Here is a 27433-nt window from a genome sequence, read left to right as displayed (position 1 = left end):
CATTAAAAGCTTAAATCTACAATTACATGCTCAAAAACGAGTGATTTCCCCTTCAGGCTGGAGGAGAAGATGAAATTCCTCCTGTCAGTCATCACTGCTGTAAATGACCGAGGCGACTGCACATAAATGTCCTTGAACTTTTGAAATGCTTTCGCGTCCACGTCCCAGAGGTAGATTTGAGTGAACGAATAATCGCTCCCCAGCGCGAGGTAGTGCCGGCCTGTGAAGGTGAAGGGTTGGAGGACCATCGCTCCTCGAGAAGGCAGGGCCTGCACCTCAGTGAACTTCTTACTGGCCCACTTGAGGACTTTGGAGTCACCGATGTAGCAAGTCATGGCCAGATACAAGTCGCTGTCCTGCCGGAAGGCTTTGACTGCCACTATGTCGACGGCATGCGGGATTTCATTGTGAAGTAGGAACTTCTTGGCGCTCTTGTTCCACAAGAAGATGACAGGTGGTTGAGAGCGACTTGCTACGATGAGGTAGGACTTGCTATCCACCGCGACAAACTCGGCATCTGTATCACGGAACCACTCGTGGAGAAACTGGTAGGAGTAAAAGCCAGTTTCGTTGCGGCCTGGTTGGTCCGTCCACTTGTACAGCGTAGAGACACGCCGGCCTTGGAGCTGTCCACAATCACAAAGTACCACTCGCCATCGATTTGGAAGACCTCAATGTCATTTGGCTTTGAGACGTTGAAGACTTCTATAGTTTGAAACTTTGCGAACTTGTTTTGCTGACTGTCAAACTTGTAAATGTGGGAGCCGCCAAAGAGCTGCGTGACAATTATCAGGACATGATTGTCGATCAGAATCGAGCGACATCCAACAACAGACTTCCCTGAGAGGATAGAAAAATTGTCAGTGACAGAAAGCAAGATGAAATCAATGGCAATATTTTTTTTTGACTGAAAATATAGAATGATTGTTTAAACAACAACAACTTTGGTTTGTCTGTTATCAAACCTGTTATATTGTCAAATTTCCTGAAATTCATTTCAATGTGATCCCATTCCATGATGACACAGCTGTTGGAGTTCGGGGCAGCCATCGCCACGTAGATGTCCTCTTTGAAGGAGAAAATGTCATCTGACATGGACTGAATGGGAATGGATTGATGACGCACAAAGTCTGAGCGGTGCAGACAAGAACAGAAACGGATGAAATTGCACAACAAATGTAGAACCTCAATGCTTTGATCATATATTTCATGCTGTGATACGTTTCTGGGAGACACTGGACAGTACCTGCGTCTATTTTGGGTTTACTTATTTTAATACTTGATTTAAATGAGAGGCGGAAAAGTGCGTGGTGGCTTCCTGGTGAATTATTTAACACTTATATCAATTTGAAAATTCTTTCTTTCTGTTTGCCTCTCAGCCTGTACCTACAAACATGTCTTCTGTTGTTTACCTGTGGAGATGCAGCCGCCGGGGGGAATGGGAAGGTCATTGAGTCGCTTCCCCTTCATGTCACTGGGGCCTGCACAGAACACATCTGACACTGTGGCGTTGGTGTTTTTCAGCCATGTCATGAGCCACTTGTTCATGCAATTGCACTGGAAAGAGTTTCCTCGCAGATCTCTGAAGCACAGAAAGAATCCTCTGTCAGTTGGAACATGAAAGAATAAAAACCAGCATCTCCCAAATCTGAACTTTGCAGGAATGACTAAAGATGGCAGCTGTTTTGGCTGGATGAAGAAGTGCTGCAGCATTCAGCTACGCTCAGGTGAGGCTAAATGCTGCCAAATCCAATGGGTTGATTTGCTTAGGACTGCAATATATGAAAACACACACACACACACACACATTGCTGACACCACAACTGCTTACTCACATTTCCAGCAATGAATCCAAGTCAAAAAACAGTTCCCTTGGCAGAGACTTCATCTTGTTATTGGCAAGGGATCTAAACCGAAGGCACAGACAGACCAAAAACATGCATATTAGTATTGTAGATTCTGGCCTTTGTAACGGCATCATTACTCTGTCTATGTAACAATAAGCTGCTGCAGATGCTGCATGTAAAGAGAACATCCATAGACTTACAAGTGAGTCAAATCTCGCAAACCACGGAAGGCATTTTTGGTGATCGCTTCGATCTTGTTCCCTTCAATAAATCTGTTTGATAAGCGCAGACAAGCAAAATGTATATCAAACGTATTAATAATGACATACTGTACAGTATCGTCTAATGTGAGATGGATATATCTTCAAGCGTGGATGATCAAATTTAATACAGCTATTTCTAACACATTAACGGGACTGTTGAGCTGACTCGGGAAGCTGGGACGGGTGCATCGGACGAAGAGGAGAAGTCATTAGCAGTTGTTTTTACGTCATGATGTAATACAATCCTTTAACTTAATTATTACATGATATGATTTCATAAAAAAAAAAATCTAAAGATCACAATAATAATCAGCATTACTTAATTCTGTTGGGATTATCAGACTGTACTCACAAATATTCTAGATGTGGAAGGCCGGAGAAAGCATCGTCCTTGATTGTGGTAAGAGAATTAGCATTTAATAGTCTGTAAAAGATACACAGATGCTGACATCTGAGTAAAACAAAGACTCAAACATCCTTCTTTGCTTCTTTGCTTGATTTCTAACTCCACATTGTACAACAGAATGAAAACGTTTGCAACAGCAATAATTCACATTTTATTATTAGGATTATTGTCGGTGTTGCGTCCCCCACAGTAAGCCCTGATGTTATTGATCAACCGGTCTCCAATTTCACTCACAGCAGCTGAAGAGAGGGCATGAGTGCAAACATTCCTTCTGTAATTTCAGAGATGGATCCATTTACCAGGCTTCTGTGGGAACAAGCATACAAATAAAAGTGGACCTCGGTTCCGGGGGCACGTTAACACTTGTACTATATTTAATACAGAGCACCAGGAGAGCAGAAAAAGTGACACGTCCCACTGGATGCAGCGTTTTATTGGTGGGATGACTAGTTACTCACAACGAGGTGATCTCATTCGGTACCGTCCGTGGAATCTGCGACGCACCGACGCAGATGATTGTCTCCTTGGAGCAAGCGCATCCTGAAGGGCATTTGAAATTCCTTTTAGATTCAGCTGCGCCATAAATACACAAAAGCGCAATTCCGGCCAGCAGCCACTGCTTAGGGAATGCCATGTTGTTGTTTGATCGGTGATGGCATCAAAATACAGCAAAGCCCTGTCTCCGGATGATCTTCGGTTTGGGACGGGACGGGACGGGGGGGCGGGGGGGGGGGGGGGGGGGTTAGGTTCGGGGAAGGGGGGTCGAATTATTTATAATCATAATATTTTTCAATAAATACACTAAAATAAATGAATATACGCACGGTTATTATGCATATATTTTTAAATTAATGCCACTCAAATAAAATGATAATTTTAAGTGTGATGATGGGAAATCGAGAAACCGCAGAGTTCTGCACTGCTGCAGCATCCCTGCACACGCACGCACGCAGAGTTGTTTTCTGGTTTCTGCATGCTGTTGCATAACTGTACCGCTAGATGGCAGCCGCTGAAAACCAAAGTTTTTCTCTGACTAATTTGAAGTTAACTTTTTCTGTCAAGTTTTCTTTACCTGCAATTTGAAATATTCAGATAACTTTAAGTTTTCATAAAAATGCATTAAACCTCAATTCGTTTCATGTTTCATTTGTCAGATGCATCTAAAACTACATTAACTCTTTCCCACACAGGGATTACACAGGGTTCCAACTCAAAAATATAAATACTGTACCGTAAAATTAATGCTGTCTGTAATTTATAATTCATTCATTAAATTATCTATATTTAACTGCACCTGTTGACCGAGGTAAAGTCTGATCAGGTGAAATAATTTCTCCAAAGCTATATTTTATTCCTACTACATTATCTTTGTTTCTGGTTCCTCATCCTGCCATTATTCACGAACAATAGGTTTTTTTCGTTGTCGCACCAAGTCCTAACAAGGTGCCGTCCTTTGCTGGAGGATCAAGAGTTTATAAGCACCAGTGAAACTAATACCCATTTCAAGAAGGGAGCGACCGTACATGTCTGCCATTGCTGGCATAATTCAGGAAAGCTCTTACCCGCCATTGCTGTTTTTAGGCTAGAGTATCCCTGAAACACTCAGGACACGTGCAAGCTGAAACCAGACGACAGCACAGCCAACATCGCTTTGCTATTCTTTTCTACATAGCCATGAAGGTGTGATCAAGAAACTTCAAACATCCACATAGATTGTTGTTTTGTTTGTTTTACATTTCTGTCTGCGAACGCGTCACCCCAGGCCCAGCCATATGTCTCCCAAGGACACGAGGAGAGGCCCATTATTCATGACCTCTGACACAGTTGATGTCACGTCATTACATTTTACTCATGTTTAGGATGTTTGTACAACTTTAAAAACACAATGAAATGTATTTATTTGCTTTTGTGCCCAACCCCCCCCCCCCCCCAAAAAAAACAATGTATTGACAATTGCTGAAAGTTATGTCTGCTGTTTTTGTTCAGTGGTTGTGTCTCAAATACAAAATTGTTATTTTGATAAACCTTTACAATGGAAAATATCTGTAAATCAGTTTACCGGTAAATTAATTTTGGCGTAGAGCTAACTGAAAAGGCATCAGCTTTATGAATTCGCAGATAATCTCTTACATTTTAAAGGCATGAAACATTAAGGGGCTCATTATAGACTAAAAAGTATTGATCCTCAGTGAAAGTGATACTCCGAGAGCTTATGCATCCTCCTTAAGTGCACTATCATTATCTGCGGTTTAGGGCGCCGCTCTAATCCCTTACATCCACTGAAGTAGCTCACTTATGACACTTTCAAATCCAAAGATGACCTTTTACCCTTTGAACTTTGAAAGTCTTGGGGTTTAGAGGAGGGTAACCTGGAAAAGTGAGGCGTCTGGCTGCTGGTGGCTGCTTCACAGCAGGTGCTCAGGCTCGCAAACTTCTCCAGTTCCCGCTCAGGAGCAGCAGAAGGCTTAGCAGTCTGAATCAGAAACTCCCAAGTTGCTGCTAACGGCCACAAGTCCAAGTGGAATGTATTTTGGAAATGCTTACACAGCCTTTTCTGTTCATCGGCAATGTTTAAAGTACTGAAGCTGCGGCTGAATGGGTTTATCAAATAACTGCCCCCCCCCCAGATCCTGATCTTGATCAGCTCTGTGAATGAACAAACAACAGAGATGACGAGCAATCGCCATCTCTGTTACTGGAAAAATCATCACTTGTTAACACCAACTATTTGCTGTGTTACTCTCCAACTTATCCTTCGCACCCAAATGGTTATTTTCAGAGCAGGTACACATTGTGCATTCTGTGTCAACATCTGATGTGTGAGAGGAAGGGCTGAAACTGTCCTCAATGCTTCTGACATTGATTAATGGCACTCATAATTTAGCACCTGCTGTTTTAATGTAGCCACTGTAAGAAACTGATCTCGACATGCTTGTGTGGGTGGTGTCCCCATTTTAAATAGCGGACTAAATTTATCATCTTTGTGGAGGTCAGTTCAACCTGTGTGTGTGTGTGTGTGTTTTGCATGCGCCAGTGCTTTTTATTCCCTTAAAGTCTGAATTATTAAAGGTTTCTTTTCCAAAACACACACACGAGCTATCTATCTATCGATCTAAAGGTCTTATCATTTATTTAAATATTGTTTTGTCTGATTGTAACTGCAGCAGTCAACAAATCGGAATAGAGTAAAAGTGTTCTCAGTGAAAAGTGAGACGCTCCAGATGGCACTTCAGCGCAGTGACTGAATAAAAACACTCAGTTTTGTTTCCATCACCGTTCACAAAGCACGGATTTCAAAGCGGTAACAGCACACGCATGACGCTGAGGGTTAAAAGTGAACACGACAAAGGCTTCATACGGCTGCCCTCTGTCCTTGATATTGCTGTCAGTGTGCCCTCCACACGGAGCAACTGTTGGGCCAACCCCCCCCCCCCCCCCCCCCCCCCGCCCCCCCACCGCCCCTCCTCCCTGCTGCATTCCATCATAGTGGGGCTCTCCAGAACCAACAGTTGTGTCTTCAACACGAGACAGAGCGCCAACATGTGTAAAATAGCATAAACTAGCAGCGTCTATAAAGGCAAACGTTACTATTGAACAGCGTCCTTCATTGTCCAATTTCCTACGAGTCCCTTCTAGCCCAGCGGCATGATAAAGTCCGTCGGCGAAGAGGCAACTGCTTTCAGATGGCTCAGCTCTGATGGTCCTCTCAGGTCCACAACTATCACATGTGGCAATATTAGGCAACTTATGTAGTACTAGTAATATAGTAATGCATATCCACAGCAAATATTTATATCTGCATATTCTACATGCCCAAGGCACTCTCTCATTTCCAGCACTAGAGCACAACCATGTATAGATAGATAGCAACAACTTGATATGGCAGTTGTTAAATCTTTATTCACATTTGCTTTGCGTCACCGTGTAAATATATTGAGCTATTGATAACGCGAGTTCAGATTTGTTACGTTTACTGCTTGGCCTGCAAAGTAAAATGTTATTCCTTCAATGTCTCACAATAAATGAAATCATACATCAAACAAGGCATGAATTAAAGAAAATGCAAAGTAGGTTCATCCTTCAGCCAGTTAACTAGACTCAAATATGTCAACTATCATAGAGCCAAAGGACTGAACTCATGTTGCTGGAATAGAAGGGTTAAAATTAGCCCCACCTTTACCAGAGAAGACGCTAAAATAAATAAATAATTACACATGAATGCACCACTAATTATAACCCAGCAATATGACATTATGAAATGAGCCTTAGTGCACAATGAGAACTTGGACTTTTTATACTTCTGTAGGTTTGACAGCACAAGTTAAGTTTTGTCTGATGATTTTATAAGATCTGTATTTTAACGTGTCAGTTTTTGGCTACATTTAACCGGAGCATTCATCAAGCACTGCCAATCCAACAGGAAATGCACTTTTTGTTGTCACTGCTGTCTATTCGTTGTAGACCTGGTTAAATGGGTGTCGTGCTATTGGCTGTAACATTCGAGCAGCGTGCTTAATAAATCCTGTGAAAACTCATGTGGCGCTGTTCTCCTGAAAAAAGGTGCTGAATCTTTGCACTTCTTGGAGGCTGATTTGTAAAACTCTTCACACCGACATTCACATTCGTGAGAAGCTTGACGGGATTCTCTTTAGGACTGCCCCCCCGCCGCCGTCTCTCCCTCTCCCTCCGTCCCTCACCCACTCGCCCTCCTCCTCGAGCGCTCTGGGTCCTCTTGTCCCACCAGCCTGCAGAGTTTTCCGTCCTGTGTTGGGATAACATCGTAAAGGAGGACCAGCTGAGGGTAAGACCGGAACTAAATGGAAGCAGCGGAGGAAACTCTCATTTATCGAGATGTCACCGGCCTTCACAGGAAGCTGCTCCCCGAGGACAAGAAAAAGGACACGGACAGTAAGGGCCACGCCACCGAGATTAAAAGTGACGAGTCCAACTACGTGGATTTGAACATTAATCGCGACGTCACGAAAACAGTGAAAGTCAGTTTCACCGGCGAGGGGAACCGGCTGTCTGTGGTGAAATGCGACAGTTCAAAGCAAAGGCAGCACGAGAACGAAGGGGAGTCCATTCCAGGGTACTTTGTTGAAGAAGAGTTGGAGGACAAGCGTCCTTTGGAGACTCTGATCAAACTTCCCAGCACGGATCAGGACTCGGAAAATGACAAGGAGCACCAGACCGAGCTCGAACCGGGCGACTGCAGTGAGCCCGTGCGAAGTGAGAGCGATGAGCTCCAGTACACGGACATGTATCTGAACAGCAAGACGGAGTCGGACGATGGTGCCAGTGCGGTGCTGTCAGACCGCTGCGGATCCGACGCCGTGGAAGACGAGTCTCATTACATCACGACGCACGAAATCCAGCTGACCGAGCTCGACCACGATGTGGATTACGACCCAGGGCGAGGGACCTGTTGGGATTTTGAAGACGACAACTTGGTCTATTCCTTTGTGGATTATGCGTCTTTTGAAAGCGATGGAACGCAGGCGGGGGCATTGATACTGGAGGGCAGGAGCCGGGCAAAAGGGCCGTCAAAGCTTGGTGGGGCAGTTCCCAGCACCGAGCAGGAGGACAGTGATCTTTGTGACTCGGACAAATGCGCGAGCTCAGATGAAAGCGTGTGTGAAAGCCAACGCGGAGACGTTAATAAGGGGGAAGTACATGTATCAATAAAAACGGCGTCCAGGGCTGTGAACGAACCCGCAAATATCTTTGACAGCAAAACAGGAGACAGGAGCCGCTTCTCTGTTGTGAGCTCCGGCGCCACGGCGGCTCCTTTGTGCGACAGAGCCAAATATTTCATCCCTGCCCCGGGCCGTCAGCACCTTGCATCCAAACTAAGACGGAAAGACATCAACGAATTTTCCAGCGGAGCGTCCAGCTCCATCAGCGAGCTGGACGACGCCGATAAAGAGGTGCGTAATTTAACAGCCAAGTCTTTCCGGAGTTTAGCATGTCCATATTTTGATGCCATTAATCTGAGCACCTCCAGTGAATCCTCGATGTCGGATTATGGGCTACATGGCAAATGGTCTTCTTACTGGAAGGATGGAAACATGTCTAGAAGAAGCGAACGGGGCGGAATTGCGCACAAGTCTTCCTGCGCAACTTTGGAAATGAATACGATTGTGGACAGTAAGATTCATGGTAAATCTATTACCGGTATGAAGACTCCACAAACCAAATTATACTCGCTTAACAAGAGAACAACGTGTTACCAATCGTCCTCCTCTAGCATAAATACTGACCCAAGACCGAGTGGAATTACGCTCAATGCCCGCTGTAATGCTGAAAAGCCCGAAAGCGCCAGGCGTCCAAAATGCTCCAAGAAAGCACGAGCAAACGAAGCCGCTGGGACTTTGTTGGCCAGGTCAGGGTGTGAGATGCGATATCATCACACGGACAGCACAGGGTGTAAAAGAGGCGTGTTTGCATCGGGTCTGTTGAAAGATGTGATTTCTAAAAAGATGCAGTTTGAACACGAGCGTAACGTGGAGAGAGGAGAACTTTGTGACACGTGCCCAGCGGCCTCTCCCGGTTTTCAATTCAAAGATCAAGACAGGATTAAAGATGGGAGTCTAGGACGAGGCTTCCAAAGACAGCATTCGGAATCAAGCTCAGGATTCACAGTGGATTCTGGTGATGATCATCGTTTGGAAGGTAGCAGACCCAGTTCCTGTGCTCCTAAAGAGGAATATAAAAGCAACAAAGCACCAGATGATTCAATAGAACTGCAACATACGCCTTCCAAAGCACCGCCCAGCCCTGATGGAAACGCTGCTGTCAACCCAATGGGAGAAGGTGAGCAGAAATCTATGAAGGAGGCTGAAAGCATACCTGTAAGTGACCCACAGCCCACAGACAGAACGGCATTAGACACAAGCAGCATGCTGACCAAGCTGCTTTTTGTACCAAGCTGGCAGCTCTTTTCAAAAGAGAAGGGATATTCAGAAGATGTGCTAAGTTGTGCACCTTCGACAGGAACAGGCAAAGAGAAAGCAGGGAAACCCCCCGATATAAACATATGCCTTAGGAGCGTGAAAGAAAATAAAGGTTGCACACTGAATATTGCCAATTTGTTAACCCCTAAAATAAGTCACAACACTGTTAACACCTTCAGGGTGGCAGCTGATGCAAAATGCCACATTTTTTCTGCTTCAGATAAAATCCCAAATTTCACAGCTAGAGACATAAAAGACACCAAATGCAAGTTTCAAATACCAATATATCACGTGAGAGATGTCCGCAAATTGGTCAAGAGTTCCTATCGCTTTGTTTCTTTGGATAAAAGTGACAGCAAAGGATCCGCAGCAGCTGATAAACTGGGAGAAAAGGCCACAAAGGAGACAATTAAACATTCATTGCCATCTCCTGTTGTGATTCAATGTCAGTCTGTAAAAAAAAATGCTGCAAATGCTGAACAGCAGATAGCCGAGGAGTCGGAGGAACACGCAGGAATCCCACATACAGCATCTCAAAGTGAAAATGTACCATTGCACTGCACGGCTAGCCGGGTGTCAAGTATTGTAACCAAGCAGCTGCATCCTGAGCTGTCAGAACTGAACGCTGAAACCAAACTGACAAGACGCAGGCAGGAGACGTTTGCAGGCGACACAGCTGAAAGGAGGAACGAACCTAAAGTCCCAAAGCAGGCTGCGTTAGAGAAGCTTAAAGCTGCTGTCAAAACGATGGAGCAGCTTTATGTCTATGACAGAAATGAGTGGAAGCGTAAAACACAAGCTCCACAACCAATCACTGGCAGCCACGTGCTGTCGCTTATCGCTCATGAGGAGCAGGGAGCAGAAGAAACACTAAGCAATGAAAGCATCCTTCATTTTGGCAATAAGGCACAAAGTATCACTTCAGTTGGGAAACACAGTCCACAAAGCTCTGTGGTGCAGCCATCATCATCATCATCATCATCGACCATGAAAGGCTTCAACGCCATGGTGGCTCCACTGTCCATGAAAATAGAGACCCTGAAAAACAGCCAGGTGGAGCAGGGAAAGGTCAACACCATTCCCACTAATCCCACGGTCGCACCGGACTCGGAAAACTATTTATCCATGCCGGGGCTGGGGTGCATAAATGAACTCCGGTTGCCGGATCGAAAGCCTGCTTCTGGAGAAGAAAGTTCAAAAGTGAGCCAAGTCAAAGAGCAGAGGTCTCCATTAGGGATGGAATGCCCGGCTTCACACGTCTACCCTAGCGCAGGGGCAACAGCAGGGCCTCAAACACAACAACAGGTGGTGTATTTCTCTCCCTCTGTCTCGGCTAGATCGCCTGCACCTTCGACTGGGCACACTGTCACACAAACTCAGCGCAAGATGCTTTTGGACCCGACCACAGGACAATATTACCTGGTGGACACGCCCACACAGCCCACCACAAAGAGACTGTTGGATCCTGACACTGGCCAGTATGTGGATGTACCTATGCCCCATTCTCCTGTGGCACCTGTCGCCCCTGTGCCTCTCTCTTTGTCCCCCATGGCACTGAGTCCAGGAGCATACACCCCCGCCTACATGATATGCCCGGGCTTTATCCCCTCACCCACTCTCCCAGCCCAGATGGTGTTGCCGCAGTCACCGTGCCACTATATAGAAAGAGGTAGAGAAATGGTAAAAACAACCAGAAGCCCCAGACCAGAAACGAATGCGATGTGGGGGGAGAGTGCATATTACAGTGCAACAGGTGAGGCGCCACACGGCCCACAGGAGCTACCTGTGAACTTGGGACATGTGGCCGCCAGAGGAGGCACAACGTCCTCTGAAAGGAAGCCAGTTATAAGCATCGCCACACAACAAGGTCCAAGAATCATCGCTCCCCCCTCCTTTGATGGGACAACGATGAGCTTTGTAGTGGAGCATTGGTGACCAAGGACACCTCTCCTCACATATGTAAGTTGGCACCTATTACACATGTTAATTCACCAGAATATTTCAACAATCTGTCCTGTATTCCCTGCTCATTGCAACCGTTTCAACTTTGTTCAGTTGTGTTTGTCATGAGCGGCCTGTTTCTGAAGGCCTTTTCTGTGGCTTGATCTCTTAGTTTATGTCACCATGAGGAACGTGAACCCTGAGCCACTGAGCATATACATCATTTTTGTCTTGTTTTAAAGAAGCAGTCCAGCTCATGCGCTTTAGCAGCGGCATGTCAGTGTTAATAGACATGCAGCAGCTTCATGACAGGTAACCTGACTCCACTGAGCTGTGACTGGTCTCGCTGGGACACTGGATTTTCATCTGAAGTCCAGAGTGAGTTCCCTTTTCTCTGCGTTACACATCATTTAGCTATTTTGCACGATTTGTTCCTACATGGTTTATTCTCAGGACTTGGCAAGTGCCATAAGAAACCCAGGTGCCTGTGTCTGCTAATGCAAGCCTGCATAATAGTGGTCCAATCTCAATCAGAACAGGAACCTCCAATGGCCATCCATAGTGGACGGCCACGGGAATTACTCCAGCCATTTCTGCCCTGGAGTCACATGCACAGCCTTGGGGTTAGCACAGCCCTAGAGCATGATGTATCAGACGGGCTCCCAGCCTCCTCTTACCCCGGCAAGTGTTAAGGTCAAGGCCCTGATCGGCTCCTGGAGCTGGGCGACATCACATATTAACTGGCTGTCAAATAATTCAGAATGCTCAGTCCTTCCCGCTGCAGAGTTTTTTTTTTTTTTTTATGGTTCCTTAAACATGAAGCGAACATTTTAGGACGGTCTGACACTAAAGAGAAGAAGAGTGTCAAAAGTAAAAAAAAAAAAAAGAAATACGTAAAGACCTGTTCATTTGCTGTTTCTTTAATCAAAAAGAGTTGATTTATTGTCAGTTTCTTATACATTCATAGAATGTAAACATGCTTTCAACTCGTCACAGTCCATTCTCAGCTAATGTGTCAGAGAGATAATACGACTGCATGAGGATGAGGGATACATGTCAGCCGGGTGCGTGGCAGGCAGGGGCCTCCTATGGGGTTGAGTTGTGGTGTGTGTGTGTGTGTGTGTGTGTGTGTGCGTGCGTGCGGAGGCATGGCTAGGATTGTAATGCAAGAGGAAAAGGTCAGGCAATGTAAAGTATTTGTTGTGCTGATGCAGGGAGAGGACAGCTGCTCGGAGAGATCAGATGCTGCTGCAGCTCCTGCTTGGGAGTGAGTCTGCAGGGCTGAGACGGGGTCAACTTTTTATAGCCCCCTCCCCCTCTGCATTTTACAAAGTGGGGAGGAGGAGGAGCAGAACGCTGCTGCTGACCTCCAGCACTTACACGCACACAAACTGATAGCATGCCCCCCCCCCCAGCAGTGATCTTGTCTAATTTGAATCTGGACAGCTGGATCAAAACCAGGAAATGAAACCAAGTGAAACTGAAATCATTGCATCCATCCAAGCTCGACACCCACGTTATATCTCTTCTGTCACTTCTAGACATCGCCAAAGAAGGAGCTGCCTCCATTCAACGAAAAGGACATTTTCATGGCCGTCATCCGAGCCAGCCTGTGATCAACTTCCCAGGTCAACAGCCGACAGCGGTCTCTATCCTCCACTCTCCTGTGTTGCTCATTCTTGAAGCAGGTATTACTGTAATTTGTATGCATTGCAGCACTTTTTAGGATTATATATTCATTCAGCCACCATAATCTGTGATAATGCCATATGAATCAGCTTTGTAATAATTTCCATTCAACTGCTGCCGAGAACTCCTGGAGGTCCGTTTTGAGGGCCGTAAACATGCATCATCCAAAAGAAATGACTATTGGCAAGTTGCTATTTTATTACTATGAATTTAATGTCTTTAAAGTGAAATAATGTAACTTTGCAAAAACCTTCCTTTCTCAATCTTGCTGAATTCAGTAAGGGATTTGCTGCTATAACCTTTCTTGGTTTGGTATGAAGATGTTTGGTAATGTTAGAAAGCTTGATGGGTAATGTCGTGTAACTGTAACTGTAACTGACTGAGTCAGTTCTCCTGATATTGTGTTTCTTAATGTGCTTTTTCTGACGTCACAGAAACATTTTTGACGATTTTATCACAAAGATAAAAATGAGTATTCAACCCACCATGCCGCTCCATGAGATATGTTTATTGTGTGTGTGTGGACTCAAAATGCTTATTCTGGGTATATCAATTTTGAAACATCACAATAACTCGGCCTTGCTTCCACTTTATCTGAGCGGCCAAGCTCGGCACTGAAACAAAAATCTCTCAAACAATTATTGATGAGATATTCTCTAATTCTGGCTTTTCCTGCATCCCGTCGAAGGTTTTGAATATTTATGTACACAGTGGGGCCCCGTCCAAAGCCTCCATTGCAGAGGCAACAGTTAGGAGGTGAGAAAGTCACCTACTCTTTTTGTGGTGACAACCCCCCCTCCCCAAAATATAAATAAATAAAACATGCAAGCGAACTTTTATAGTGCGTATGGTGACCTGTTGGCCTTGTTTGTTTTGGAGGCTACTGAAACACTAGACAGATATCAGGAGGTCAGAGGGACTGTCTGTGGTCATGCACAAATCTGGGTGTGGAAAGAATTCACGGAGGCATCGGAGAGCGACTTTTGGTCACTCTCAAAGAGTCGCTGCCAAACTGTCAGATATCTCTGGAGGGAAATGTAAGGCTCGGTCCAAGCAAGGGATTAGGACTCCTGTCCTGGACTAACAATAGTGTTGGACAGTTGAAAGAATACTTTAAAGAACTTCTGATCCTGATTGACACATGTTCCCTAGAGGGGCAGGAGCTGGAAGGATCAGGCCAGGCCACAAAACATTTCGGGTGAAAGGATGTTCAAGTAAAACTGTTGCTTTTTATTCCTGTTGTGAGGAGCGAGTCAAACTGGTTCGGGTTCATCTGGATGCCGACCAAAGGGGATGTTACAAAAATCCACGACTTGGAAAATGAATTTAATTCAGCACATCATTATCGGACAATAGCATGCCATAACAGTGTCCGCTGTTGATGAAAGTTGTGTATTCTTGCTTTAATTCAGACACTAAGACAACTACTTAAAATTAATACAAGCAATTTGTATTATTATTTTTTTTTAAATAGAGGTCAGGGACCATTTCTCAGCACTGAATTAAGAACGCTTCACAGATAAATGGGCGGGGTTGAATGGGCGTGCATCTGAATGGGTTTGTGTTTGTGGCTGGGAGTTATTTATGACATGTCAGCATTCTGAGCGGATACAACAAGGAGTCTTGCTGTTTGACACTAGACAAAGGCCTCCCGACTGTACATGTGTGTCTATACACATAACACTTTTAGTGTCTCTTGTTCAAATACCGTCCGCATTTAAATGTATGAATGAATGAATGAATGAATGAATGACTGTGTAAGGTCTTCATTAAAATCACACACTGACTGGCAACATCTGTAAGATGAAGTTCAGAGGTTATTTTCTTCTTCTGTGCTGATTCCTTTAAATACAGTACTTGACTCATATATAGCAGCATCCCATGCAGATTGAATGCAATTTTTAGAATGTATTTGGAGCTGCTGGCCAGTCCATAAAAAAAAAAGTAATTTTATTAGGCCTCCGTGACAACAGAATCGAGATGAATTTCCCTTTTTGTTGATTTCATTTTGTAGTTTGAACTCATGCAATGATTTTCAAGACTGATTTCAGCAGATTCGACATGATTTGCTCCTTAAAGCAACATGGAAGAACATTTATTGAGTTTAAATGTGAAATTTCACTTGAAGTTTGTGCACCTAAGTGACTAAATGTGTTCTGTGAAGTAAAAATGAATATGCCCTTAAAATGTTGAGAATATATATTATAATTTGTATTTAATCCATGTGAAAACAAAGGCTGAAATAACATTTTAAAGCTCCTTTTCATCATTTATAATGCTGCCATAAATATAAAACTGTTAAAGAAATGTGTTTCTTCTATGACCCTTATTTGTGAATACCGTAATATTGAACTTTATACATTTGGAATGTCGCTAATAAACTGTAAATCAGAACATTTGTAATGCCTATGTTAAAATATTTCCATTGTGGCATAGTATCATTTGTTTTAAAGGAAGTTCTTTCAGCTGTCCTTTAATTGGCCTGCTGATGTTGTGTCTAAATACGAGGAACAAAGCTTGCATTTGTGTAAAGAAAGAGGGTTACCAGAAGTTGAGATGGTCTGAGATAAGTGCATTTATGAATGTTGGGTACGTTTTAATGGCTTATTGGTCATATTGTAATGTAGTGGCATTGGATATGTGCTGTGTGGCTGTCCCACAAAATGACAGCGGCCAGGATGGCAGCAGAGAGATACTTTGAAGGGAGAAGCGAGTGCCGTGTTTGTACTTCACACTTTAAAGTAATGGATATGATGAATGAGTGTAATGTAGACTCAAAAGTCTACATACATCTGCAATAAATTAAAATGCAAGTCACCGAATCTGCTTGTCTGTGAATTTAAAACACTTCAAGGTCTAATTACGTTGGAATTTATTCACGTTTGCTGCCATATACATGTAAGCAGATAACCTTAAAGGTTCAGATGAACTCTGGAATACTTCCAGCTATTGCCCTGATACAGGAATGGCAGAATAGTCAATATACATATACACATGATGTATGCTCTATTATTCAACATTATTATGCATGTTGTAATTACTTTGTACACGTCTCATGAGCATTAGTGAACGTTATTAAATATCTATGCAGACAGATTTGAATTTTCCTATTGCCTTCTATTCCTTTGAGTTTTTAACCCTTCCCCACTGAAAACACACACACACAGAGAGAGAAAAAGAATTACAAGGGTCAAAGGGAATCAGAAAGATATATGCCAACACGAGTTCCCATTTGGCATCTGCCTGCATGCAAGGTTAGCTTTCCGGTGACACTGAAACATCACCCAGGCAGAGGCTTAAGTTTAGCCTGACAGTTTGTGGCTGTGTTTACACGGTTGCCTTGGATGCAGTGAGACTGGCAGACACTGGTTTGCCCCCAGCTGCTCTCTGTGGTTTCTAAAGAATCCACATTGAGGACCAGTTGTTCCATTCGGTTGCCAAAGGGGGCGCTGACGTCATAGTTGTGATAGAATCCGTCCATCACCCTGATCAACAAGTGTGTGTTACTTTAGAGCACAAAGAAAGAACAAAATACGAAGGCACAGACAGGAAAATATCGTTCATACTTGGAGAGTAATGCTTTCAAATCTAATGTAATCTACATTGCACAGAAACAATAGAATAATTCCTATTGGAAAGCAATAGGAGGCAAGAACACCTTCAGTGGGATCACTTGATTGAAAATCTACAGCGATGCTGCGGTGGATCTGTGAGACTCTAGGCTCAGGAGTGCTACTAGGATTTAAGGATTTAGCAGTACACCCTAGTGCCCTCGAGCATGTTTGTATTGTACATGCATACATGTCAAAGCAGCAGAAGTTAAAGAAAACTTTTGTTTAAACATTAGAGTTTGTGTTTTTAAGTGTACTGTATTTCATATCCTGAGCTGAGCTCTTTTAACATGCAGTACACCAGATGGCCACACGGCACATAAACTGACTTTTAATTACAACACTGGCGTAGTGCCCCTTTAAAGGCAAACCGAACATTTAACATTTTGTCCATACAAGTCGTTTTTCTGAATCTGAATTCACAAACCAAGTCAAAAGTGTCTCCAGTGCATTTATTGTCAGAGCTCTATGGGACTGGAAACAAGTTCAGAGGAGCTCAAAGTCCTCAAAACTACCAAAACGTTTCCGACAAACAGAGCAATTACAGCCATGTACAAATAAAATACATTCAAGTTTTGGATTATTTTTTCTGCCTAAAGTCTTGAGTACAAAGTGATGACAATGGACACTCTCCATAGTGATAATTACATTATTATTATTATTCATTGAGCATATACTTTACTCAATAAGTTATTTCAAGTGTGTGGAACTGCTCCTCCTTAGTAAACTACATTTGATTAAAAACACAAAAACAAAACGGATGGAAAAACGTCCTCCTCAATGTCACCAGTTGGGGAAATTACAGTGGCATTACTATTAGTACGCAAAAAGCACACGCCGTTGTGTGTGTCAATCATAAATACATTTGAAAGGAAATCCATAAAAATACAATTCAAGAAATTCTGATTTCAAACCGAAGCATCAAAGTAAAATGACTTAAATACTCACAGGAATGTAAACACTGTTTGCATTGTTAAAGCCCCTCCAATAATATTTGCTGCTTTCATCTCTTACAGTCTTTAACTGCATGAGAATAAGGCGTGAAGTTGCCCCTGAATGCAATACAGCCTCTTTTCAAGAAATCGTCTTTTCTTCTTCTTCTTCTTCTTTTACCAGTTAGACTCGAAAACCTTCTTGCACATGTTAGAGTTTTCCTGATGAAGTGGGAATTCAGATCCAGGGACAAACTGCCTCCGGCTCTTGCGAGACACAACAGTGTTTCCTGATGACGAACTCTCATACTTGCTCAGGTGTTCACTGAAAGAACGTCATCAGAGACAGATATTTAGGTTATGGATCAATTCAATTCAACGATAAAGCCTCAAAGACGACTGAAATCAGTTCTACAGACAGAGAGTCTCACAATACCTGATAGGGAACGTGGCTTTTTCCATCTGCATGCATACCAGGAAGGGATAGTCAGAGAACTGGACAGTGGTGATGAAGTCAAGCGATGCCTCTGTTTCAAAACTGACCTCCACACCTGCCCTCAAAAAGTCCATGTCCAGCGTGACGTTGCCAGTAACCACCAACGCTGCCCTGGAACCAGTGAGAAGTTCAAGTGTGGCCAAAAGGCAATAAACAGAAGTGTTTTCCTTTGTAAAATACGACATCATATTACATTTCATCAAACACTTATATGATAACCCTCCTGTTATCCTTGGTGTCAATTTGAAGTCTCTCTCTCCAGTGTTTGCTTATCTTCTCAAATGTTCTGCAGTAGCTCAGTTCATTTAGTTACTTTGTTTCCACCGTAGTGAAGATCAAACGGCTCAAAGGGCTCCATGATTCTCCTGCAACATTGTTTCCTTTACTTCCTGCTTCAATCCTAAAGACGGATCCTCCGCTCTTCCAGATGTTCACATCTTAGATGGAACATCTGCTCCAGCAGGCAGGCTTCGTAGGTCGGGAGGCAGTCCCAGCTTCGTTAGTGTTCGTCAGTGCCTTCAGTTATTTGATAGATGTTCAACGGTTCCATGACAGTTTATAAAGTCAGTGAATAGAAATTAATTTAAAAAGTCCAGTCTATTATATTTGACACACTTTGGTCTTTCAAGGTTTTGAAACTTCTTCATCATAGATAAATACATTCTAATAAATAACTAATTCTGGCATTTTGCCTGATGGTGGCGCTAGAGTATAGCGCAAAATGTCAATATCAAGGAGTTATTTATGTATTCAACAAATAAACAAAGTCCTTGACACAAAAACTTGGTCAACACTTTTCTGTAAATCATTTTCTGGAGACAAATATCCCTGGAGTCAAACTGACCTGGGGTCATATTGACCTCAGGGATAAAATATCATTGGTGTCTATCTAAACCCAAACATTCACTGTGATTTCAAAATCACCATTAGTCTTTTGCTCTCGAGTTTTCTAGAGTCACGCTGGCCTTAAAAAAGGACTGCGTTGCAGCCATGTCTTGCAGAGCAACGCCACTATTCAAATATGTAAAATCTGTAGCATTGCTCTTCAAATCCTGTTTCATCATCGGATGCCACGAGCTAACTGATGCCAGCATGATGCTGGGCTCCATTTTCAGCTGCTACTGTTGTGTTTTAAAATAGAGAACCAGGCAGAACCGTCGTCATATTCCAACGATTGTCAAAATTAGACTGGTGTGAAGTGCAATACGGGAGCATGCCCAATGTACCGGTGGAACAAATGAATCAGGCATCCAAGGTTCACATGAAAGCAACATTAACGCAGATCTATTTGCAGAGCGGTGACATAACTTGAACCTTAAAATCAAACTGTCCTTTAGGTCACAAAGTTGGTGCTCCAAGAATTGTCTACTTAAAACGGCCTTTGCCCTGCAGATATTTAGCAGGAGATTTATCTTCTCCGATCCGTACCTGTTATTGATGCTGGTCTTGGATTCCCTGTACCAAAGACTGATCTCCATGCCTCCGGAGATGTCAATGGCCAACCCTCCTTGAAACTCTGCACTTGCTTTCAAACCAGACTGCAGCGTGATCACCTGGAGGCGGATGAGAAGCAAAGCAGAAAAAAAATAAACACAATAAAATACTTGCTTGTACACCCTGGACAAGCCACCAGTTGATCGCAGGGCCACACACAGACAGACAATCATTCACACACACTCAGAGCTATGGACCATTTAGTGCAACCAATTCACCTAATTTGTATGTTTTTGGTTCTTTAAATACCTCATCCATTATTTTTAACCAGTTGAACCAAAACTGGACAACAGAAGAGCAGTCGATGGGATGTAACCTTATGGAGTCGAACTATTAGTGTTAAGAGAGGCTCCGAAGCGGTGCAAGCAGAAACTGCTTACCTCAGAATGATCAGTCAGCAGGATGAGACCCTTCACTACATTCATGGGTTCTCCTGTCATTGAGAACATTTTGGACATGAGGTCACCGTAGCCCTTGAAGAATGTGACGGGCCTCAGCTGGATGTCAAACAGCAGCGCCGACATCCCAGCAAACGAGTCCAGGTCTTCCTCGCCTTCGTCGGGAGTGGCAGCAATCAGTGACTCCAGACCTTGCGCTTCAATCGCTACCTGAAAAAAAGCAGCTTAAATTAGCATTTTACGACAATTGCTCTGACCTTTCAAACGCACCGCGTGAATTCTGAGCGATTTAAAGCAACAGAACACCTAAAACTCATTTCTTATATGTTCATTCATGGCGTATCTTTCTTACCTGCAGTCCTTGTAGCATTGCTCCGTCAATAGCACCATAAATATTCATATTACTTCTCCTCAGAATCCCAGATCCCGAATAAAGGATGTCCAAACTGTATGTGGAGGTGACATCAGCAGATTCTGGTGGAATCACATGCGTGCAACTTCTGATTAAACAAGCGCAACACTACGTGTTGTCCATTTTCTGACTTGGCTGATTTTGAATCTCTAATCAACATGTTGCTTTGATTCATTTCAGGCTCAGGGAGGAGGCTTGATTACTCACGTGCCATGAAACCGGAGAACGCAGACGACGACCCAATTTTTGAAAACCGGTCGTAGTTGTGGGAAATCCTGTCCTTCATAACTTGTTGTATAACTTTGCTGAAAAATGAAGTGCGATAAACAATAAATGGCCGTGACGTTGCATTGGTGCAATTACATGTTAATAAAACTATTTTGTTTGTGTTTTTTTTTTTGCCCCATAACAAACCTGGCAGACAGCTGGAAGCGGAGGATGTCACGGATTTTAGACAGCATGTACTTGTTCATTTCATGAGGCAGATTTCCAATAGACAGAAGCAGATTCTTGACCTCCATGTACGACGGATTGCTATTGAGGATGACGTCAGCGGCGGCCGCTCTCACGTTTTTCTCATAGATCCGTCGATTCTGGTGGTAAACCCTGTTCACCGTCTGTTTAACCTAAAACACACGGTTAAACAGACACCCGTCACCTCCTCGTCGTAAGAACTCACAAGTGCAATGCTCTCCAAGCTTTACCTCTGCAGTCACGAGGCTGACGTCGTACTTTTGCAGCGCAGTGAGGGCGATGGTGCAGTACGCTCCCACTGCTGACTCTGCATACTTGGTGAAGATGGGAATAGCCTCAGGAAGCATGGAATTCTTCAGAGCCAGAAGATACATCTGCATCTCAGACTCGTCCTGTGTGCCGTCAGGCCCGTCTAAAAGAAGCTTCTTCACCCGCACCACAGTCTGAGAGGCAACAAGCAGAAAGATCGCCCGTCAGCACTTAAATTCAATCAAAATCATTTTATTCCACAAAAGGAACAAGTGCATCGAACAGTTTGCCGTTAAATTAAAATCGAATTGTTGCTGAACCGCCCATTTGCTCCTACTTACCGGTGAGTTGCACCATCCTTTCTGACACAGCTTGTGCACCAGAGCTCCCATAATGATCACCGCCGACTCTTTAATATCGTTGCTGCCGAATTTTCCTTTTGAAATATTCTGAAAAGGAGAAGACAAATTGGTGTCCCACAGGTAAACCGTCACCAAGCTCAAATTCAGCAAAAGCGAAGTACCTTTTCTGGCTATTAATGACTAAACTGTACTAGATTCAAGACCAGAGATATGCGCAGGGAATACACAGCGGTTGTACTGCACAAGGAAATTCCTACTTTGCAAATTTGCAAGCAAACTTGCTGACTTGATGTGATGAAGGTACGTTTTATTCTTGACTTGAATGCACAGTAAAACAGTTTTGGTTTTCACACCACGATTACTCACCAGCAGAGCCTGGAGCATCCTCTCGTTGGGATGTGAAGCGAAGCCACATGCATAGAGAAACCTCTCCTGCAGGACCAAACCCTTGACGTCAGTGAAGTTGAGGAAGTCAAGCATGGCATCCAGAGATGCGACGGTCTGTGAGGACGTCACAGCATCGACCACCTGAGGTCTGCAACATGTCAGATGGAAGGTCAACACAGCAAACGTCTTCCTTTTTCCTTTTGAAGGGTTCATTATTCATGAGAGGGGATGGGGTAGTAATATACAAAACCTGTGTGTGTGTAATATATATATATACTCACTCACACATGCACAGATATTTTCAAAGCTTTGCCACTGCACTCACAAATGTGGTGTTCACTTTTTTGCTGTCGACAGGAACGCAAACATGACACAGGAGGTGTTCTGTGTGTATTTCACACCCGGTGTGTTTTGGTAACCAGTTTCCGTGTTTCATATATTGGGAGGAACATGACCTCCCTCTCCATTCCCATGGCAATTACGTGCATGGAAACAAATGAACTGGTTTTGTGAAAGGGAAAAACACTGCGTGCATAAATGCAACCAAATCTCAAGTGACATGTCCCGCCCCTGAAGGCGAAACAAAACAGCCTCTCCCCAGTGATTATAAGATTATGTAACGCTCCACCCCCCTTTCCAGCTCTATAGATCCTGACATTGTTAAGTTAAGATTCAAACAGCAGCAGCGTTGCGAGTTACAGGCTGTAAATTAAGATGTAGGAAAGAAGGAGGAGTCTGTTTACAGGGCTGTCTGGCTGGCGCTCTTCAGAACTTGAAGGATCTCCTCTTTGGACGCCTTCCTAATGCTCTGGATGAGGGCCAGGAAGCTGCGAGGAGCCGCGGCTTTAGACAGACTAGCAGGTTCCAGCTGCTTCTTTTGAGCCTGCCAGTTTTCAAAAAGCTGAGGGGAGAAATGGGAGAGAGGAGTTTAGGAGACAAATCATCTGCAGTCAATCATTGCAGTGCAAAAATACACAGGCTCTAATCACTAGTACAGCCATATTTAGGGACATGTTTATTTAAATAGGACTCATACAGCCCAGACTTTGATTGTTGTACTGACTCAAAGTCTCAGGGTGTTTATGCACCTGCTCAATCCATTATTATAGTATCATAACAGTCTAATGAATATATTCAATAACATGTGATATTTTTCTCCCCGTTTTGTGATAATAAAACTCTCGCGTCATTGCACTTGCATTCACAAATGTTTTTCTCGAGATGGCGCCAGAGAAAAAGTCTGAATCCCCCCCCCCCCCCCCCCCCCAAGTCATTTCCAGGATTTATGGATGTCTGAAGAAAATTTCCCAGCCGCCTGTTCTAGAATTTGGCGTGTGAAAGTTGAGGGTCGCTCACCGACAGACATCCTTTGCACTGGGATTTGATCTTCTCCGCAACGACTCCCACAGCGGCCAGTTTGGCATCGATTGACTTGACAACCGCAGCCACGTCCTTCCCAGCAGCCTCCGGGGGTCCAGCTTCTATCCCAACCAATGTGAGGGTTTGACTGAAAATTGTTTTTTTTTAGAAATGTAGTGCTATCTATATATACAAAACAGCAGCAATCATTATTTCTTCATTATAGTTTTTCTCCACTGGTTTGGCTCATTTCTTGAAGTATAGGTAAAAACAAGCACAGTGACCATTCTCACTGAAGGACTAACCTGCAGTGCTTACACAATGCTAAAGAGGCGATGCATTTTGGGGACATTTACGAGAATAGAATCTAGTTTCAACAAATGAGCTTTCTGCAGGTGAGCTATGGAGTTGTGGTGAACTGTAAGACTGTTTTTGCCAAAATTATCTTGGAATTTGGAATTTTGAAGTATAATGAGCTCAACCATTTGAGAAAGACGAACGCATTTACCCGGAAACGACTTCGGCAGCGGTGGATCGTCGAGCGCTCACAGCCAGTGAGTGACTTTCTTCGGCCACGGCTGAGTGGATGAAACCATCTTTAAGTGTGAACACTGTAACAGAACTGGACTTCCTGCTCACCCCCAAGACCTGCAAGGCACCAAGATGTGAAAGATTATTGATCCTGGTACAGTTCACATTTTAGGAGACGAGCATATCTGGATCTACCTGAGTGTGTGTCGTGAATCCGGTCTCTGGAGTCCTGCACGTCTCCAGGACCTTGGTTCTCGTCACTTGACCTTTGACCGCCTTGTATTGCACCGTGCACCTCCCAGACACGTCGTTCTGTTCCAAGACATGGTGCTCGTTTCACATTTCAGTTTGTTCACGATGAAATACTAAAGGCATGAATCAACCGGGTGGGTGGTTGCGTGACGTTTACCTCGATAACCTTCCCGGTTGTGAGCTGAACTTGCAGCAAGCTGGCCAGGCCTCGTTTCAGGTTCTTGATGATTGCGGGTTCGGTCCGGTAAGAGTAAAAAGCTTTAGCCTAATGCGAATGTGTACAAAGAAAGCACCATGTTAAACAATACTTCTCACCATAGCATTCTGTCCTTCTAAAGCAGCGCCAGCTACAAAAGGCTGACGGAAGTCGATGCGCTCACAGAGACTCTCGGGGTCTCAGTTTTCTTTCTATAGACACACGCGTTTGCGGTCAGGACATCAGGGACTATCAGCTTCAGGAATTGGTTGGTATTACCACTGCATTCTGCATGGCACTTAAAAAAAAAAAAGTGGCATGCAGAATATTTCCTCTCATTATACTCTCAGTGCACATCGCTACATGAAACAGAAGTCGGCCTTATATTTACTTATGCTACTGATGTCATAGCAAAGGAATGAAACCAAAACCTCACTCAAGCCAGCTTAGTGCATCTTGAGAAATATCATGTCACACCCCCCCCCCCCCCCCCCACACACACAATTTTCAAACGAGGCTTCGGTTTGGCTCAGTGATGATTGCTGAAATGAATGCGTCCTGAGGGGCTTACGTGAAGACCACATCGTCCTGCAATGTCCCCTGTACAGTATCAGATTCATTCGTAGCACAATATAAGCAGCCATAAATAGACTCTCTATTGCTACTCTGTGCATTTGTCCTGCAACAGTCAAGCAAGTCAAGGATATTTCAGCAATTAGTTTGAATCCCACTTGAACACGAAACCCAGTAGAATTTGAAATCACATTGGTGTCATTAGTTTGATATTGGGATCTAACTCTTTTGAACTTATGTCCACTTGATAGCTAACCAAATCTAATTCGCCATCGACGAGCTCTATACATGTAAACCTTCATGATGTATATAAAATACACTCAGCTCTATTTTTCCCCTTCCTATGATCAGCCGGACGTTTATTTATTGGTGGTAATTATGAATGATTACAGATAACATGCAGTGATAACGGTGTAGTAATGGTGAATTAGTTCAAACATCTCACACCCACTAGAAAAACAGCCTCATCCACCAACATGGATTTGCTTCTGAGTGAGGTTTATTCATTCCTGAAGCGGCTGACCTTTGCCCGTAATCCTCCGGACGGCATCGTCACTCCAATCCAACGAGGGTAAGGCCATTCATTCTCCGAGGAGATCAGCAGCAGGGTGCTGTATTCTTATAGTCTCATTTAGATTTGACACTATGTTAGTGTCAAAAAATGTAATGTCCTGGATGACGTGCCAGAAGCTTAAGTTACCTGGACAACTATTTCAGTCATCACCAACTGAGAATGAAAGTACAGTAATTAAGTCAATTAAGTTTAACGCTGATGGTTAAAAAAAATAACATGGAAATCATGCCCCATAATTAATATTTTGGTCATACTTATTGTTGCTGTTTTTTGCAGTGACATTTTGTTGAAAGCACAGGTAAGTTAATAGATCATTTAAAATGTACAAGGTTAACATTCAATCAGATTGTAAATTCAATTTAAGAGTCTTATATTAAGAGTTTTAAATTTTAAAATATTTTATTATGTCCTTCCTCCATTTTCTGTCCATGTAATGCCAAATTTTTTTTGCAATACCGGACCCTTGTTAGAGGCATTGCTGACTTGTATAAGGTAATAAACTAGCTGAAAACAAATCATATAATTCACAAATAATTGTTGCTGGTCACAACCAGGAGTGAATATAAAAGAAATTGCCTAAAATATTTGTGGCTATAATATGTCAACTGTATTTCAACTGTATGACAAAATAAAAGGCTCATAAACTATTACCATCTTCTTCCTACGCATATTGTTAAATGCAAAAAAACGCCCCTCCAGGAGCCACAAATAATAAATATTAATTTTCTTACCTTTCCATTTCGCAGATGCAGCAAGAAAGGCTTTGCCAGCGCTGCTATTCTGGTCTTTCCTAAAAGGCTTTCTGCAGTGGTTCCATGGAGGACGTCCTCCTTCTCTGACCGCTGGGACGCAGGGCCGATCCTCACATTTGAGATCTGAGAGACAAAATCGTATGAGCAAACACGCCAATGTCTACTAGCAAAGAAAGAAAAAAACAGCATTTTATCAAAAGGTGCGTGTCGGATGAATCAATCTCTCTTATTCTAGGAACGGATCTGTCTGTGATTGAACCGACGTACCACCAGTTTAACCAGTTGATCATCTTTGCTGCTAGGATCTCTCCAAACTAGGTTGACATCCACAGCGCTGGATATCCTGTAGCCCCCGCTTCCCTGCTTTGACCCCCTGCTCCTGTCCACCAGCACCTCGGTGGTGTAGCTGAATTTGTACAGCTGGTTGTTGTTCAGTCGGGGTCCCAGCGCACCACCTGAGGAAACACGGCCAGTGAGCAACACGAGTGGAGCCTAGTGCGTGACTGCTGACCCAACTATTGGCTCCATTTCAGGTCCAAAATAGTAGAAAAAAAATCCAACTTCTTTCATAAATTGGTCATCTTCAACTGCTTTTTTTTTTTTTTTTACAATATTCTCAATTAGATCAATCTGCATGTGGTCTCTGGAAACAAAACGTAAGCAAGCGTGGCTGTGAGAAGGATAATGTCTTGGATTCTGACACTTGAATAAAATGTCTCAAATCCAAAAAGATGAATTAGCTCAGACGGGTGGACTACCAAGATGTAATCTAATGTAGGACGACAATATCAGTCACTTTAAACAAAGACTCTAAATCTGTTTGAGCAAATATGGCAATTGGCCACGAGGGAAGATAGAATGACGTGTCAATATTTGATTTCATCTCAGGTCACAAACGATAAAAGAAACAACTGCAAGGTCTGGGTCGACTTCTGGCTGACATTTTCACAAATAATAAAAAAATAATATAACTTTAATCAGGGTAAAGCTATGAAAGAATGAATGAATGGATCCTGCCGGGGACTCATTCATTCATTCATTCATTGAAGAATTTTACACAGAACATTTCCCCATGAATTACTGTCCTGTCCCAAATGAATCCATTTAGCTTTAATGAATAATATCATGCATTTTACACAGAACATTTCCCCATGAATTACTGTCCTTTAATGAATAATATCATGCTCCCCCCCCCCCCCCCCCAGAGACGCACCCACTCACCTTTAACAGAGGCTGAGGCGTAGGAGGCTGAACAAAGCAAGAGCACGACCGCAGTTAACAT

At 43.4% G+C, this 27433-nt stretch overlaps 3 protein-coding genes across 6 annotated transcripts; 1 reads left to right on the top strand and 2 right to left on the bottom strand.

Moving 5' to 3' along the window:
• Positions 1-2: 2 nt before the first annotated feature.
• LOC137912866 (leucine-rich repeat LGI family member 2-like) lies at positions 3-3150 on the bottom strand. The gene is given in 9 exon segments (XM_068756999.1): positions 3-611; positions 614-840; positions 966-1130; positions 1413-1582; positions 1836-1907; positions 2048-2119; positions 2463-2534; positions 2751-2822; positions 2975-3150. Coding segments are annotated over 9 exon segments (1635 nt in total).
• Positions 3151-7333: 4183 nt separating this feature from the next.
• LOC137912857 (uncharacterized protein C4orf54-like) lies at positions 7334-20779 on the top strand. Of its 4 annotated transcripts, XR_011106366.1 has the most exons (3): positions 7334-11428; positions 12952-13098; positions 20623-20779. XR_011106366.1 is itself a non-coding variant. In XM_068756989.1 (2 exons), the coding sequence occupies exon 1, from the start codon at positions 7334-7336 to the stop codon at positions 11402-11404; it is 4071 nt and encodes a 1356-aa protein (XP_068613090.1). In that variant the 3' UTR covers positions 11405-11428; positions 20623-20779. The 4 variants fall into 4 exon arrangements, 3 of the variants coding, with proteins under 3 accessions (XP_068613090.1, XP_068613089.1, XP_068613092.1); XM_068756989.1 differs by lacking the exon at positions 12952-13098; XM_068756988.1 differs by lacking the exon at positions 20623-20779 and having other exon boundaries at positions 12952-13578.
• LOC137912858 (microsomal triglyceride transfer protein-like) lies at positions 17063-27433 on the bottom strand. The gene is made up of 18 exons (XM_068756992.1): positions 27373-27433; positions 26419-26606; positions 26131-26274; positions 24214-24321; positions 24000-24116; positions 23782-23921; positions 23271-23421; positions 22658-22815; positions 21894-22062; positions 21507-21614; positions 21147-21359; positions 20857-21068; positions 20650-20747; positions 20383-20504; positions 20013-20240; positions 19567-19691; positions 18079-18249; positions 17063-17967 (listed from the first exon to the last, which is right to left on the bottom strand). Exons 1-18 carry the CDS (start codon positions 27431-27433, stop codon positions 17820-17822), a joined length of 2661 nt encoding a protein of 886 aa, XP_068613093.1. The 3' UTR covers positions 17063-17819.

This window comes from Brachionichthys hirsutus, unplaced genomic scaffold (genome assembly GCF_040956055.1).
Source record: "Brachionichthys hirsutus isolate HB-005 unplaced genomic scaffold, CSIRO-AGI_Bhir_v1 contig_248, whole genome shotgun sequence".
NCBI classification, from domain to species: domain Eukaryota; kingdom Metazoa; phylum Chordata; class Actinopteri; order Lophiiformes; family Brachionichthyidae; genus Brachionichthys; species Brachionichthys hirsutus.
Note: the sequence above shows the minus strand (reverse complement) of the source record. Positions and strands in the feature narration are given on the sequence as shown.